Source organism: Schistocerca serialis, chromosome 2, assembly GCF_023864345.2.
Source record: "Schistocerca serialis cubense isolate TAMUIC-IGC-003099 chromosome 2, iqSchSeri2.2, whole genome shotgun sequence".
Lineage (NCBI taxonomy): Eukaryota > Metazoa > Arthropoda > Insecta > Orthoptera > Acrididae > Schistocerca > Schistocerca serialis.
The window spans coordinates 977,133,898-977,148,499 of record NC_064639.1 but is presented as its reverse complement, the minus strand read 5'-3'; the positions used below and the strand labels follow the sequence as shown (position 1 = coordinate 977,148,499).

The following is a 14,602-nucleotide window of genomic DNA, read 5'->3' as shown; positions in this document are numbered from 1 at the left end:
TATGCCTACTGCTGTAATTAACATGCTGTACTACCTTGTGTGTGACTCATTTCTAGCATTGCTGTCAGGCACCATATATAACATAACGAAATATATGTATTTTGATGTTCTCTACCTCCTGTAGTAATTTGAATGAATAGTTTTGTAACACCCTGTATATTTTCCAAAGCATTACATATACAAGTATGATTGGTGCATGAAGCGAACCATAAACCCACCGAGTTTACATTTTGCACTCTTCGATGAATGCCTCCTCTGGTCACGTGACAAGTGTCCAAGCAGTAGTCAAGTTCATTCCGTGACATGAGTAGCAACATCCTGTTGATGGTCACCACAACAGCATTGATGTGTTCTTGTAGCTTTTCAGGTATTCTTGGCACTGAGGGTGGTTTACTAAACATGGTCGTTAATGTATCCCCAAAAGAAAAAGTCACATGGTGTTAGGTCAAGTGTCCTGGGGAACGGAGAGAACTGGGCCAGTACCAGTGCACAGTGCTCTATTTTCCATAATTCCTTCTCATCTATTTTCCATAATTCCTTCTGAATGTATGCTGCACTGTTATAACAGATAAACATCTTACATATTCCAACACACACAAACTTTTTTCTTGCTTTGTCACTATTTTGCGAAGACATTGCACTCGTAATCTTCAACTGGTGGGCTCAATGCAAACTTGGTGAGTTTATGGCTCTATTCATGTACCAGTCATGGGTGTACATGTAATACAGGTTGAGCACAAAGTCTTGCCCTGATTATAGCTATTTATTACAGAATAACTGTTCGACATAATAATTTACATTTGATGCCGTTACATAGGTTAGTGTTACTAGTTTTTTTTAATTTTTTTTTTAAAGACCACTTATATTAGTAAACCTCAACGTATGCCCCCTTGGTAGCTCGGAGAACGTCGAGGCAGTATTCCAGTTCCCGCCAGGTGTTTTGTAACATGTGTTCTGTCACAGTACCCACAGCAGCTTGTATCCTAGCCGTCAGTTTGTCGACGTCAGCAACTGGTGTGACGAAGACTCTGTCCTCGATATAGCCCCAGAAAAAAAAAGTCAAGGGGTGTAATGTCTGGAGAGGGGAATAATGTCCAGATCAGTGGACTGGAAGGCACGGTGCAACTCCCGGCCACCCCGCTCTCCAGACATTAAGCCTCTTTACTTCCTGGGGCTGTATCAAGGACAGACTCTTCGTCACACCAGTTGCTGACGTTGACGAACTGGAGGCTAGGATACAAGCTGCTGTGGGTACTGTGACAGAACACAAGTTGCAAAACACCTGGCGGGAACTGGAATACCGCCTCGACTTTCCGAGCTACCAAGGGAGCATATATTGAGGTTTACTAAGGTAAGTGGTCTTAAGAAAAACTAGTAACACTAACCTATGTAATGGCATCAAATATAACTTATTATGTCAAATGATTATCCTGTTATAAATTTTTATAATCAGGGCAAGACTTTGTGCTCACCCTGTACTTTGAAAAATATAAGATTTTGAAAATGAGTAAATCATTTGTAGCACCTCTTTATTAATTGATGGGTTACTGGATGTTAGCTGGGACATATATGGCCATATCTCTTGATTGATTGACTTAGAAGCTTAAATTATTTACTCTACCAAGGGACCATAGACTGTAGTATGTGACATAAATTTCAACCTTTTTGTTTCTATGTGTTCCTGAGGGAAGGGAATTTTAAAAGAGAGACAACAAATTAAAAAAATAATTATTATGTGATAGAATTATAAATTATCAACATGGGAAGTATGCTGTAGGTTTTGATGAGTGAGTTTGTGAGTATTGAAATACGTGGCATAAATGTCTGTATATTATGACTCTGTTGGCTTAGATGCCAATGGAGCATAGACCTTAGTATTTGACATAAATTTTAATTTGATACCTGTACCTGTTCCTGAGTAAAAGTGTTTGTAACAGTCAGACAGACAACAAAGTTATCATTTAATAGTTCCGATTTTACCGACTGAGATTCGGAACCCCAACCCTGACCAAAAACTTGCTTGTGAACAGTACATGGAAGATACTTCCATCAAATGCAAAGCAACGTGGGATGTTATCAGACAAAAGAATTTCAAAATCCACATAGAAGACATACCTCTCGATTCTGAAGAAGTGATTGGTTACTTCCTGGAGGGGGCACATACACTAATTACATGTGTCTATGTTGTACTGAATTTGGTTATTGCTTGTGTGTTGATAGATGCCTCACAGTGTAGATTAAAATTTTACTGTAAATTATGTAGGTTTTTCCTCTAAATTTTTTATACAATTAGGTGTTTTACAAGAAAGTTTGCTGCATCCAGAATAGAAGTCCTATGGATGAACAACAACTTTCAAAAACTGAACAATAATGTAAACATTTTGCTGGCAGCTATTCAGCATTCTAGAGATTTCAAAAAAAATGATTTTTCAGAATTGTATTCACAGATGTCCACTTTACAGTAAAATTCTGTTTCCTTAGCTTCAGTGTAGTGCCTGCATGAATTTAATGGCTAATATTCTGTGATCGTTTTGACCTTTTTTCCATTTGACCTTTTTTTTCCATGAGTCACAGTAACAATGCTTCTTGATCATGGGACCTATAATTTTGTTGGTTGAATTTGAAGACTTTGTGAAAGATAGCAGCAGCAGCAGTAGTAGCAGCAGCAGTAGCAGCAGCAGCAGCAGCAGCAGTAGTAGTAGTAGTAGTAGTAATAATAATAATAATAATAATAATAATAATATGTTAATTTGTAATTAGTAATTAGTAATTGGTAAGGAACTGGGAGATTAGCTAGTGATACACTTTGAATAATGCTGTTGACCTTAAGGGAGAGAGGAGAGTTATGTTTATGTGCCTTGCATTACATTATAAATTTAATTACTTGATTCTAATTTGAAAATTGTTATATTTGTGTCGTGGTAAGTAGTGAGCCTTACATTTTTATGATGCTTTGTTTAAGTTTATGTTGATGAGTAACTATCTGGTAAGCGTGATGTGTAACCTATGGCAGTGATATTAATGCCAGAAGTTGTTTCTAAAGTTTTTGTAATGTTTATTCATAAATAATAGGGGTGCAGTTATGTAACATGTATGCAAACTTTCTACAGGTGGACTTGACGGACTCTCCTCCACCACCGCCGCCACCACCACCAGTTCATGAGACTGAAGCCTCTGTCAGTAACAGTAGCCATATTGGGCTCTTGCGACACAACAGGCAGCGTACGTCGTCCCCGCGAAGTCCCCCTCAGGCTCCGGCCTTTTTTCCCACCACCTCTAATATAGAACGGCGCCCGGAGTCACCACCTAATAAACGCCGCCGTTGGTCATCTACTCAGCAGCCAATTGCAAAACCTGCTGCAGTGTCTGTGACCAGTAGGAAATGTGACGATGAGGGAAGTGGTTCCCCACCACCACCACCTTCTCCAGCCAGAAGGCCAGTTACGGATCAGACCCCAGACACCACTGAAATTGTGCCACCTACGCCAAACCCTCCCGTCAAAATGGAAATGCCCGATTATGTTGATGAATCTCGGACTCGTGCTGATCAGGGTCAGATGCCCAGTGGAACAGCTGTTGAAAATGACTCTCTTGCGAGCATGGCACAACTTGTTGCTGCAAAAACTGAGGGTGCTTCATCACCGACACAAGGAGTGAGTTCGGCTCCGCCAGATTTGTCAGATCTTTACGGAGGGAGCTCGCGGGATGCAGGGGCCACTTCGGACAGCTTGTCTGCTGTTGAACTGTGTAAGTACATAGGGTCTGTGTGTGTGTTTGAGAGAGAGAGAGAGAGAGAGAGAGAGAGAGAAAGTGGTGTGTTAGAATTTTAAATATGTTTTCAGTGCTGAACTTAAAAACTAATTCATTCCAGAAAAAAAAGGTGGAGATATTCTTGTCTGCTGTTCTCTTCCGGAAACTGGTTTTTATACATAAGTCAATTTATGTGTAATAAGTGCAAGGACAGACTTATATGTGACATGCAAGGTGGCTAGTTACATGCAGTAGTGCCATGGTACTATGCAAGATCATCTATAAAACAGGAGATAGTGTTTCTGAGGCTGATGCTGTGGTCCTTGACTTCCAGGAAGCATTCATTAGGATTCCATACTGTCAACTAGTGAAATGAAAAAGAGCTCACAGAATATCAGACCAGTTTTTTGATTGACTTCGAGATTACCTACGGTACATAACTTAGCAAGAAAATAAATTGTAAGGTATGAAAGTAGCATGATGAATGCTCCAAAAAAAGTGCTATATGACTGCAACTGTTTGCAACGTATATAAATGACATGTGGGCTGACATCAGAAGCTCTGTAAGAATGCTGTACATAGTGTAGCCTCAATGCCAGAAAGTTGTAGTGAAGCGTACAAAGAGTAGCAGAGGCCAAATGCTTGATGCTCAGATCAACAATTGGTCCTAAACTCGAACATGTTCAACATATTGTACATAAATATGTGGAAAGAGTCATCATTCTTTGATTACATTATTGGTGATCAGTCATTGAAGCAACGTAAAATATCTTGTAGTAAGCATTTATAGCAATTTAATATTGGGCAAGCACATAACACAACTTGTAAAAAAGGCTATGTCAGACACAGATATATATATAAGACAAACCTTCTCTTAAATGCATGCCATGTGGAGATCAAGCTGGTAGTATCAGAGAAATTTGAGCCTATTCAGAGGATTACCGATAGCTTTTCTTCCCAGACACCATTTGTGAATGGAACAGAAAGAACAAGGAATGGTAATGGTAATTAACGTGTTCTTCACCACTCCTTATAAGGTGGCTAGCAAATTTCAGATGTAGCTATAGGTTGTTTACTCTTCGGCACTTGAAATAAATACAGTTGCTGGGCACATCTGTTTCCTAACAGAATCAGACTTGATAGGATTATACTTCAGTGTCAAAATATAAACCTATCAAGACACTGATGTACTCTGAAGCTGTGCTATGACTTGTTAATATTTGATAGTTTTGTGCTATGTAAAAATTAGAAACATATCAGAAAATAAAGTTTGTGGCATCAGTGCTTTGTATGTGTATAATGAGTTTTAGTACTGTTAAGTTTTAGTTACTTTATGTTTCACGGATCAGTGACCTTTTACTATGCTGAAAAATGAGTCAATCAGTTTATATACTCAATAGTGAGAAATATGGTAACATGCTGACAATTTATTTGTATTTTATACCAATTTTAAGCTACATCTATGGAATTAAAAATTAATTAAACAATGGAAAATTCAGAATTGAGTGTACAGACGGAGTCTACCTGCTTATGTCACTGAGGTGACTGAAAGGTGTTTAGTTGAATTTGCCTTCTAATAGATTAAAAGTGTTGATCAACAGTGCCCAATCACAAGTCTGGTTGTCACTGAACTTGGTTAAGTTGTGACTGTTTCTCCTGTTTGTCAGAGAGGCGATATGACACTGTTGTTGATGGCCTGACTTGGATGGTGATGTCCAGCATTGTCCCCTCTTCATGCTGTTTGGGAGGAATAGGTTGTATCCCAGCACTAGCTTCACCCTCTCACTTTTTCATAATCAGTCGAAGCAATACTGCAGTTGACACAAGATTATCACAGACCTGTGTGCTAGACACATGCACTTGAGATACAACACCTACACTTCATGAAGAAAATGTGATATTATAAGCAAAGTGAGAAATAGATGAGTAGTAGTCCCTGGGGTTTGCCAATCAGTGATTCTTTACAAATGTACTTGTTTTCCTTCACATTATCGGATCGCAATAATTATATTGTCACTTCAGATTTTTATAACAGTTTACATTAAAGTGTCGAAATAGTGTATATAATGTAATGAAATTATTCACTTGTGACAAAACTATGCAGTCAGTGATGGTATATAGAATTTCTGCAATAATTTATTTATGTTTTCTATCATAATTGCGTGTGTCATGTGTCATTTTAAAAGGATATTTTACCCTTCTGTTAATATTGTAAACGAATGAATATATTGGGGTGGTGCACACGTTCGTAGCATTTTTCCATAAGTTTAATAAACACAACAATACACATTACAATGACTTTAATCATTAATAGTTTATTCTCCTTAACTATTTACAAGGGGGCTGTCAATGCTGGGGTAACATTTCGATTCCACAACTGTAGGAATCATATGGTTTTGAAGTGAAGAACTCGTCGACCCATATTCGAAGTGCTTTTCCCCTCCAGAAAGGTGTTCCTTGAAGATTGTTCGACAGATTGTGAACAATGTGGAAATCTGAAGGCGCAAAGTCGGGTGAATATGGTGGGTGTGGAATGATTTCCCAGCCTAACTCCTGTACAGTATTCTTTGTCAGTCTAGCAGAATGCAACCAGGTGTAACTCAGAGTAACATCACTTCATGCAGTCTTTCTGGTCGTTGTTCATGGATTGTGTCTTCAACTTCTCAGTTTTTTGATAATAAATGTCAGCAGTGGTTGTTTTGCCTCAGGGAAGCAATTCATAGCACACCATCGCTGTTCCACCAAATGCATATAATTATCTTTTGTGGATGCAAACAGATCTTTGTATGGGGAGTTATTGCGTTTTTTGGGTTCAACCATTCCTTTCTTTTTCTTATGTTAACACAAGGACATCATTTCTTGCCACCAATAATGATACAGGTTAGGAATGGTCGGTGTTTGTCAAGAGGCATTTGATGATGATGGAGCAGAGATGTAAATATGCCCACCCTGCTGATTTTTGTGATTTTGGGCTAGAGCGTGTACTACCTATACACCCAATTTTTTTAATGTTCCCCATTGCATGCAAATCTCGCATGATGGTGGAAGGATCGCAGCTCTTCACACCTGTCAGTTCTCAGGGATCACTGTGGATTAATGTGTTTAAATGATCTTCATCAAACCCCAAAGATCTTCCAGAATGTGGAGAGTCACTAATGTCAAAACAGTCCTCCTCAAAACGAGAAAACCATTTACTCAGTGTGCTCTGTCCAATGGCATTATTCCCATACACGATGCAAATGTTTCTGGATGCCTCTGCTGCTGTCACCCCTGTGTTGAACTCAAGCAGAAGAATCTGTTGGACATGTCCCTGAGCTAACAACGAGCATCAAAATGGATACAAGGATTGGTGAATACAGGGTGACATATCAAGACTGAATACCAGAACTCCCAAATCCCCCCAAAATAAGTGAAAAATATACCTGTTCAAAAAAGCAGATAAAAATTTGCTTGACACCTTCCTGAGAGACAATCTCCACTCTTTCCAGATTAACAATCTAAGTGGCAGACCAGGTGTGCCTCAAATTCAAAGACATTGTACTGACAGCAATTGAGAGATTAATACCAAGTAAATTAAAAAATGATGAAGATGATCTCCCCTTGGTACACAAAAGGAGTCGGAACACTATCGCAGAAACAAGGAAAAAAGCATACCAAATTTAAATGAATGCTAAATTCCCACGATTGACGATCTTTTGTAGATGCTCAAAATTTAGTGTGGACTACAATGCGAGATATGTAGAATAGTTTCCCCAATGAAACTTTGTCTCAAAATCTGGAAGAAAATCCAAGGAGATTCTTGTTGTATGTAAAGTATGCTAGCAGCTAGACAATCAATACCTTCTCTGCATGATAACAATGGAAATATTTTCAATGGCAGTGCTGCTAAAGCAGAGTTACTAAACACAGCCTTCTGAAATTCCCTCACCAAAGACGACAAAGTAAATATTCCAGAATTCGAATGAAAAACAGCTGCCAACTTAAGTAACTGAGAAGTAGATATCCTCGGGAGTAGTGAAGCCTCTTAAACCACTCAATAATAGCAGCTCTTCTGGTCCAGGCTGTATACTAATTAAGTTCCTTTCAGAGCACGCTGATGCAGTAGCCCCATACTAAATGATCATAACTGTTCGTTCGAGAAAAGATCTGTACTCAGAGACTGGAAAGTTGCAGAAGTCACACCAATTTTCAAGAAAGGCAATTGGAGTAATTCACCGAGTTACAGGCCCACATCATTAACATCAATTTGCAGCAGGATTTTGGAACATACAAAGGGATTTCAAAAGGTTTTGCACAGTCGTCTGTAATTTTTTTATTTTTTGCACGAGGAGAATGAATTTTTTGTGAACATACTTCGGACATTTCGCTGTAAGTTGGTATATAAAAGTATTTTCTTTCATTTACACATGCGCCGTAATGGACCGTGAAGTAGATGTCAGGTTACAACAGCAGTTGGTGATGGAGTTCCTCTTCAAGACCGGCGATGACTCTGCCACATCGATTCACAGGAAGTTGCTCACTATTTATGGGGAGGACACAGTGGATCGCAGCAGTATCCAGCGGTGGTTGCAGAGGTTTAAAGAAGGTGATTTCTCTCTACTGGACAGTCCACGATGTGGAAGACCATCGACAACATGTGAATAAGACCATTGATCAAATCATCCAAAATGACAGATGTGTGACGACACGATAGCTTCCTGAAATGACTCGTTTGTCATTGGGTAGTGTGGTATCACTGGTACAGTCACTAGGATACAGAAAAATCTGTGCATGTTGGGTGCCTAGATTATTGACAAGAGAAATGAAAACGATGAGGAAGAATGTGTGCGAGGGTCTCATGAAGACCTTTACTGAAGAGTGGAAGCAGTGTTTTGATGGCGTCATTACCTGGGATGAAACATAGTTGTCTTTGTCCGAAACTGAGAGCAAAACCCAATCCATGGATTGGCGTCATCTGGGTTCTCCTCGGCAGAAGAAACACAGTGGATCGCAGCAGTATCCAGCGGTGGTTGCAGAGGTTTAAAGAAGGTGATTTCTCTCTACTGGACAGTCCACGATGTGGAAGACCATCGACAACATGTGAATAAGACCATTGATCAAATCATCCAAAATGACAGATGTGTGACGACACGATAGCTTCCTGAAATGACTCGTTTGTCATTGGGTAGTGTGGTATCACTGGTACAGTCACTAGGATACAGAAAAATCTGTGCATGTTGGGTGCCTAGATTATTGACAAGAGAAATGAAAACGATGAGGAAGAATGTGTGCGAGGGTCTCATGAAGACCTTTACTGAAGAGTGGAAGCAGTGTTTTGATGGCGTCATTACCTGGGATGAAACATAGTTGTCTTTGTCCGAAACCGAGAGCAAAACCCAATCCATGGATTGGCGTCATCTGGGTTCTCCTCGGCAGAAGAAACAAAGACTTTCAAGAACAGCAGGCTGAAAGTGATGGCCTCCTCCTTCTGTGATCAGTGTGGTGTCATTTTCTTTGACTTTTTGGAACCTGGCCCCACAGTTAACCAGGACCATTACTGTTTGTCATTGGACAGGCTGTGACGTGCCATCAAGACTCATAGACCACAGCTTCAGGATCAGCTCATCAGACTACACCATGACAATGCCAAACCCCATACAGCCCTTATGATGCAGGAGAAAATCAGGGAAATGAGTTGGAAAATAGTTCCTCATCCTCCCTACAGTCCGGACTTGGCTCCATCTGATTTTTACCTCTTTGGTCGTCTGCAGGCCCACCTGCATGGTAAAACGTTTGATCGTGAGGAAGGCCGTATTTCCTGTGTCAAGCAATGGTGTAAAAGTCAATCCCTGGAATTTTACGAAAGAGCATTTACATCATGATAAGAACATTGGGCCAGATGCATCACAGCTGATGGAGACTACATTGAATATGCTCAATGTATAGCTAAATGTTCCAAGTATGTTCACAAAAAAGGCCTTTACAAATGTCTGCTTGTATCTGTGTATGTGCGGATGGATATGTGTGTGTGTGTGCGAGTGTATACCTGTCCTTTTTCCCCCCTAAGGTAAGTCTTTCTGCTCCCGGGATTGGAATGACTCCTTACCCTCTCCCTTACAACCCACATCCTTTCGTCTTTCCCTCTCCTTCCCTCTTTCCTGATGAAGCAACTGTTGGTTGCGAAAGCTTGAATTTTGTGTGTATGATAAGTAGCCTTTAATCAAATTGTGTGCTTATGGAATAGTGTCTGAGTTATGTGACTGGATTTATGATTTCCTGTCAGAGGGGTAACAGTTCATAGTAATTAATGGAAAGTCATTGAGTAAAACAGAAGTGATTTCTGGCATTCCCCAAGGTAGTGTCACAGGTTCCTTGCTGTTCCTTATCTATATAAACGATTTAGGAAACAATCTGAGCAACTGTATTAGGTTGTTTGCAGATGCTGCTGTCATTCATTGTCTAGCAAGTCATCAGAAGATAAAAGCAAATTGCAAAATGATTTAGAAAAGGTATCTAAATGGTGCAAAAATAGGCAATTGGACCTAAGTAACAAAGAGTGTGAGGTCATCCACATGAGTGTTAAAAGGAATCTGTTAATCTTCGGCTACATGATAAATCAATCAAATCTAAAGGCTGTAAATTTGACTAAATACCTAGGAATTACAATTACGAACAATTTAAATTGGAAAGATCATATAGAAAGTGTTGTGGGGAGGGCTAACCAAAGAATGGGATTAATTGGCAGAACACTTAGAAGATGCAACAGGTCCACTAAAGAGGCTACCTACACTACACTTGTCCGTCCTCTTTCGGAGTACTGCTGTGCAAAGTGGGATCCTTACCAGATGGTATTAACAGAGTATATCGAGAAAGCTCAAAGAAGAGCAGCATGTTTTGTATTTGTTGAGAAATAGAGGAGAGAGTGTCGCAGACTTGATACAGGATTTAGGGTGGACATAATTAAAACGAAGACATTTCTCGATGCGGTGGGAACTTCTCGCAAAATTTCAGTGACCGAAAATATATGGAAAATATTTTGTTCACACTGACCTACATAGGGAGAAATGATCATCATAATAAAATAAGGAAAATCAGCTCGCCCGGAAAGACATAGCTGTTGGTTTTTTCCGTGCGTTGTTTGGGAGTGGAATAATAGAGAAATATTGTGAAGGAGGTTCAATGAACCCTCTGCCAGGCATGTAAGTGTGATTTGCATAGTATCCGTGTAGATGCAAATAAATGTTCTGATTTCTCGACGTGACACTCCATTTCTAGCATCCACAGCTCCACTCACTATCTCCAAATGACAAAATGACATTATTATGTAAACTCAAATAGCAACAATGAGCTACAAATAAAAAATGACAATCAATAAATAAACCCAAAGCTGGCAGAATACCAACAAGCAAACCAGGAACCCTACAAACTTTAAAACCATTCTAACAGAATCAGTTTTGCCTAAGTGTCATGAGTGTGTAAAATCCATCCTCAGATTTCATGTAAGTGATTATTTTAAGAACTTGGTATACTGACAACAGCCTCACATACATTTACTTTCTTACGAAGTGTGTCATGAAGAGCTACTCTTGATTTAAATGTAATTGTAGCATTAATAAATATAAAGTAGGTACAAAAACAGTAGCGTTCTTATACTTGCTCAGAAAGAACCGAAGTATGCAGTTATTAAAATATTTAATTCCATTCTTCTGGATTAAAGGTGTTGCTTGACAAAGAAAATAGCTTTAAAACAAATTGAAATTATTTTGCTATTACAACTCATAATCTTAAATTTCTGAATAGTTAATAAATGTGTGATTTTGTTACACCACTAAGTTACACCATATACTGAGATAAAAATAAAAAATTAAAATACGTAGTTGACCACCAGCCTGCATCCAAATTTTACAGAAAAAAATCTCATTTGTTAATTTACTGACACATCTCACATTGTAGTGAGTTTTCCGTATTGGCTCTATGGACTATGCACATGGAATTGAACGTAGAATTTCATGAAATAAGTAAAGGAACATTTCAGTGGGACGTATCTCAAATAAGGCATGGGATTTTTAAACAAAATGTTGATAATATTGGCAGGTAGTGATGACATTGTTGCATGTACACAGTTCAAGCTTAGATGTGGTTGACAATGTGGTAACATATGATAAAAAGGTAACAATCCCATCTTAAGAGCCAATTTGACACACAGCCATCCATCGTATGTGACCTGAAGAGCATGTAATGATCTGAGGTTCCTAAAATAGTTCACAGACTGTCAGTGTCTGGATGTGAGGTGGAACATTCTCGGCCACTAACTGCATGTAAAGAGAACAAAGTCGAAACTTTCCAGATTCTCCAGTCTCTCTCCAAAGAACTGTAATGTCCATTGGCAAACAGTAGTTAATTTTCGTCTTGATAGAATGTGCTCAAAGGGAAACTTTTTTTTGCACTATGTTATTATAGACAGAAATGGGTATAAGTACACACATTTAAATGTCAGTTGTGTTCTTAATGTTGTGTTCTACAACTCCTGAGAATTTGTTAAAAGGTTAAAACTATTATTCCTGGTGGATCAATTGTTTTAACCTTTAATGTTTAAATGTCAATTTGATTATTTGCTGGTGAATTGAAAACAATTATTTGGATATGCTGTTGGGTCGAAACGATGTTTGCGCTCACATATTATAAAAAATCATGTGATTTTATAGTGTGTCATAGTTGAAAATCAACTTTTTAATGTTGTTCCCTATGGCACCTGTACCTAATTAGGTACCACAACAGTCCAGTAATCATCCAAAATTATCCAGATCATCCCTATGTGTCACAACAGTAATGGCTTTATAACCCCCCCCCCCCCCCCCCCCCTCCCCCCTAGTTAAAATAATACATTGAGTTCTGTTTGCTAGGGAGACACGAATCCAGTCACAAAGCTGGACATGCATTTCATAATCTCATTTTTTTGACACAACTACTTAGGATTCCACGGCCGGTGTCATGACAATTAAAATTCCTCTGGATGTTGTACCATGTCATTGTGTAAAATACTTTAATTATATACTGCAAAACAAACATTTTGACTTTATTACACCGGACCTCCTCAGTCTTGCCCTGTGGAAGGCCATTACAATATGGTCAAAATATTGCTTTTACAGTTAGTAATGAAAGTATTTTATACAGTGACGTGGTAAAACGCCCAAAAGTATTTTATCATCAGTCTCATGTTTTGTTCACTATACAAGAATGCAGAGCTGTATTGCATTGTTTCTGAGTTAGGGAACACAGTATCAACCTGGGTGCTGTCATCTGCGTGTGGGATCTATGTCCTTTAATACAGAGGAGATTTTAGATCATGTAAAAGGTTATTGTTGTTGTTGTTGTGGTCTTCAGTCCTCAGACTGGTTTGATGCAGCTCTCCACGCTACTCTAGCCTGTGGAAGCTTCTTCATCTCCCAGTACCTACCGCAACCTACATCCTTCTGATTCTGTTTAGTGTATTCATCTCTTGGTCTCCCTCTACGATTTTTACTGTCCACACTGCGCTCCAATACTAAATTGGTGATCCCTTGATGCCTCAGAATATGCCCTACCAACCGATCCCTTCCTCTAGTCAAGTTGTGCCACAAATTTCTCTTCTGTCCAATTCTATTCAATACCTCCTCATTAGTTATGTGATCTACCCATCTAATCTTCAGCATTCTTCTGTAGCACCACATTTCGAAAGCTTCTATTCTCTTCTTGTCTAAACTATTTATTGTCCATGTTTCACTTCCAATCATGGCTACACTCCATACAAATACTTTCAGAAATGACTTCCTGACGCTTAAATCTATACTCAATGTTAACAAATTTCTCTTCTTCAGAAACGCTTTCCTTGCCATTGCCAGTCTTCATTTTATATCCTCTCTACTTCGACCATCAACAGTTATTTTGCTCCCCAAATAGCAAAACTCATTTACTACTTTAAGCGTCCTAATCTAATTCCCGCAGCATCACCCGATTTAATTCGACTACATTCCATATCCTCATTTTGCTTTTGTTGATGTTCATCTTATATCCTCCTTTCAAGACCCTGTCCATTCTCTTCAAGTGCTCTTCCAGGTCCTTTGCTGTCTCTGGCAGAATTACAATGTCATTGGCAAACCTCAAAGTTTTTATTTCTTCTCCATGGATTTTAATTCCTACTCCATATTTTTCTTTTGTTTCCTTTACTGCTTGCTCAATATACAGATTGAATAACATCAGGGATAGGCTACAACCCTGTCTCACTCCCTTCCCAACCACTGCTTCCCTTTCATGTCCCTCGACTCTTATAACTGCCATTTGGTTTCTGTACAAATTGTAAATAGCCTTTCGCTCCCTGTATTTTACCCCTGACATCTTTAGGGTGTGAAAGAGAGTATTCCAGTGAACATTGTCAAAAGCTTTCTCTAAGTCTACAAATGCTACAAACGTAGGTTTGCCTTTTCTTAATCTGTTTTCTAAGATAAGTCGTAGGGTCAGTATTGTCTCACGTGTTCCAACACTTCTACGGAATCCAAACTGATCTTCCCCGAGGTCGGCTTCTAACAGTTTTTCCATTCGTCTGTAAAGAATTTGTGTTAGTATTTTGCAGCCATGGCTTGTTAAACTGATAGTTCGGTAATTTTCACATCTGTCAACCCCTGCTTTCTTTGGGATTGGAATTATATTCTTCTTGAATTCTGATGGTATTTTGCCTGTCTCATACATCTTGCTCAGTAGATGGTAGAGTTTTGTTAGGCCTGGCTCTCCCAAGGCTGTCAGTAGTTCTAATAGAGTGTTGTCTACTCCCGGGGCCTTGTTTCGACTTAGGTTATTGTACGTAAATATAAAATGAATTCCACTGTTCTATACCTGT

The 14,602-nt window shown here is 39.0% G+C and overlaps 1 protein-coding gene across 14 annotated transcripts in view; it reads left to right on the top strand.

The window, feature by feature from the left end:
• Positions 1-14,602, top strand: part of LOC126458388 (protein bric-a-brac 2-like) — a 419,174-nt gene that overhangs the window by 63,895 nt on the left and 340,677 nt on the right. For all 14 annotated transcript variants that reach the window (XM_050095386.1, XM_050095393.1, XM_050095390.1 and 11 more), the window contains exon 4: positions 3,111-3,747. In XM_050095386.1, coding sequence (XP_049951343.1) covers positions 3,111-3,747 — 637 coding nt within the window. The remainder of the gene's footprint in view (positions 1-3,110; positions 3,748-14,602) is intronic.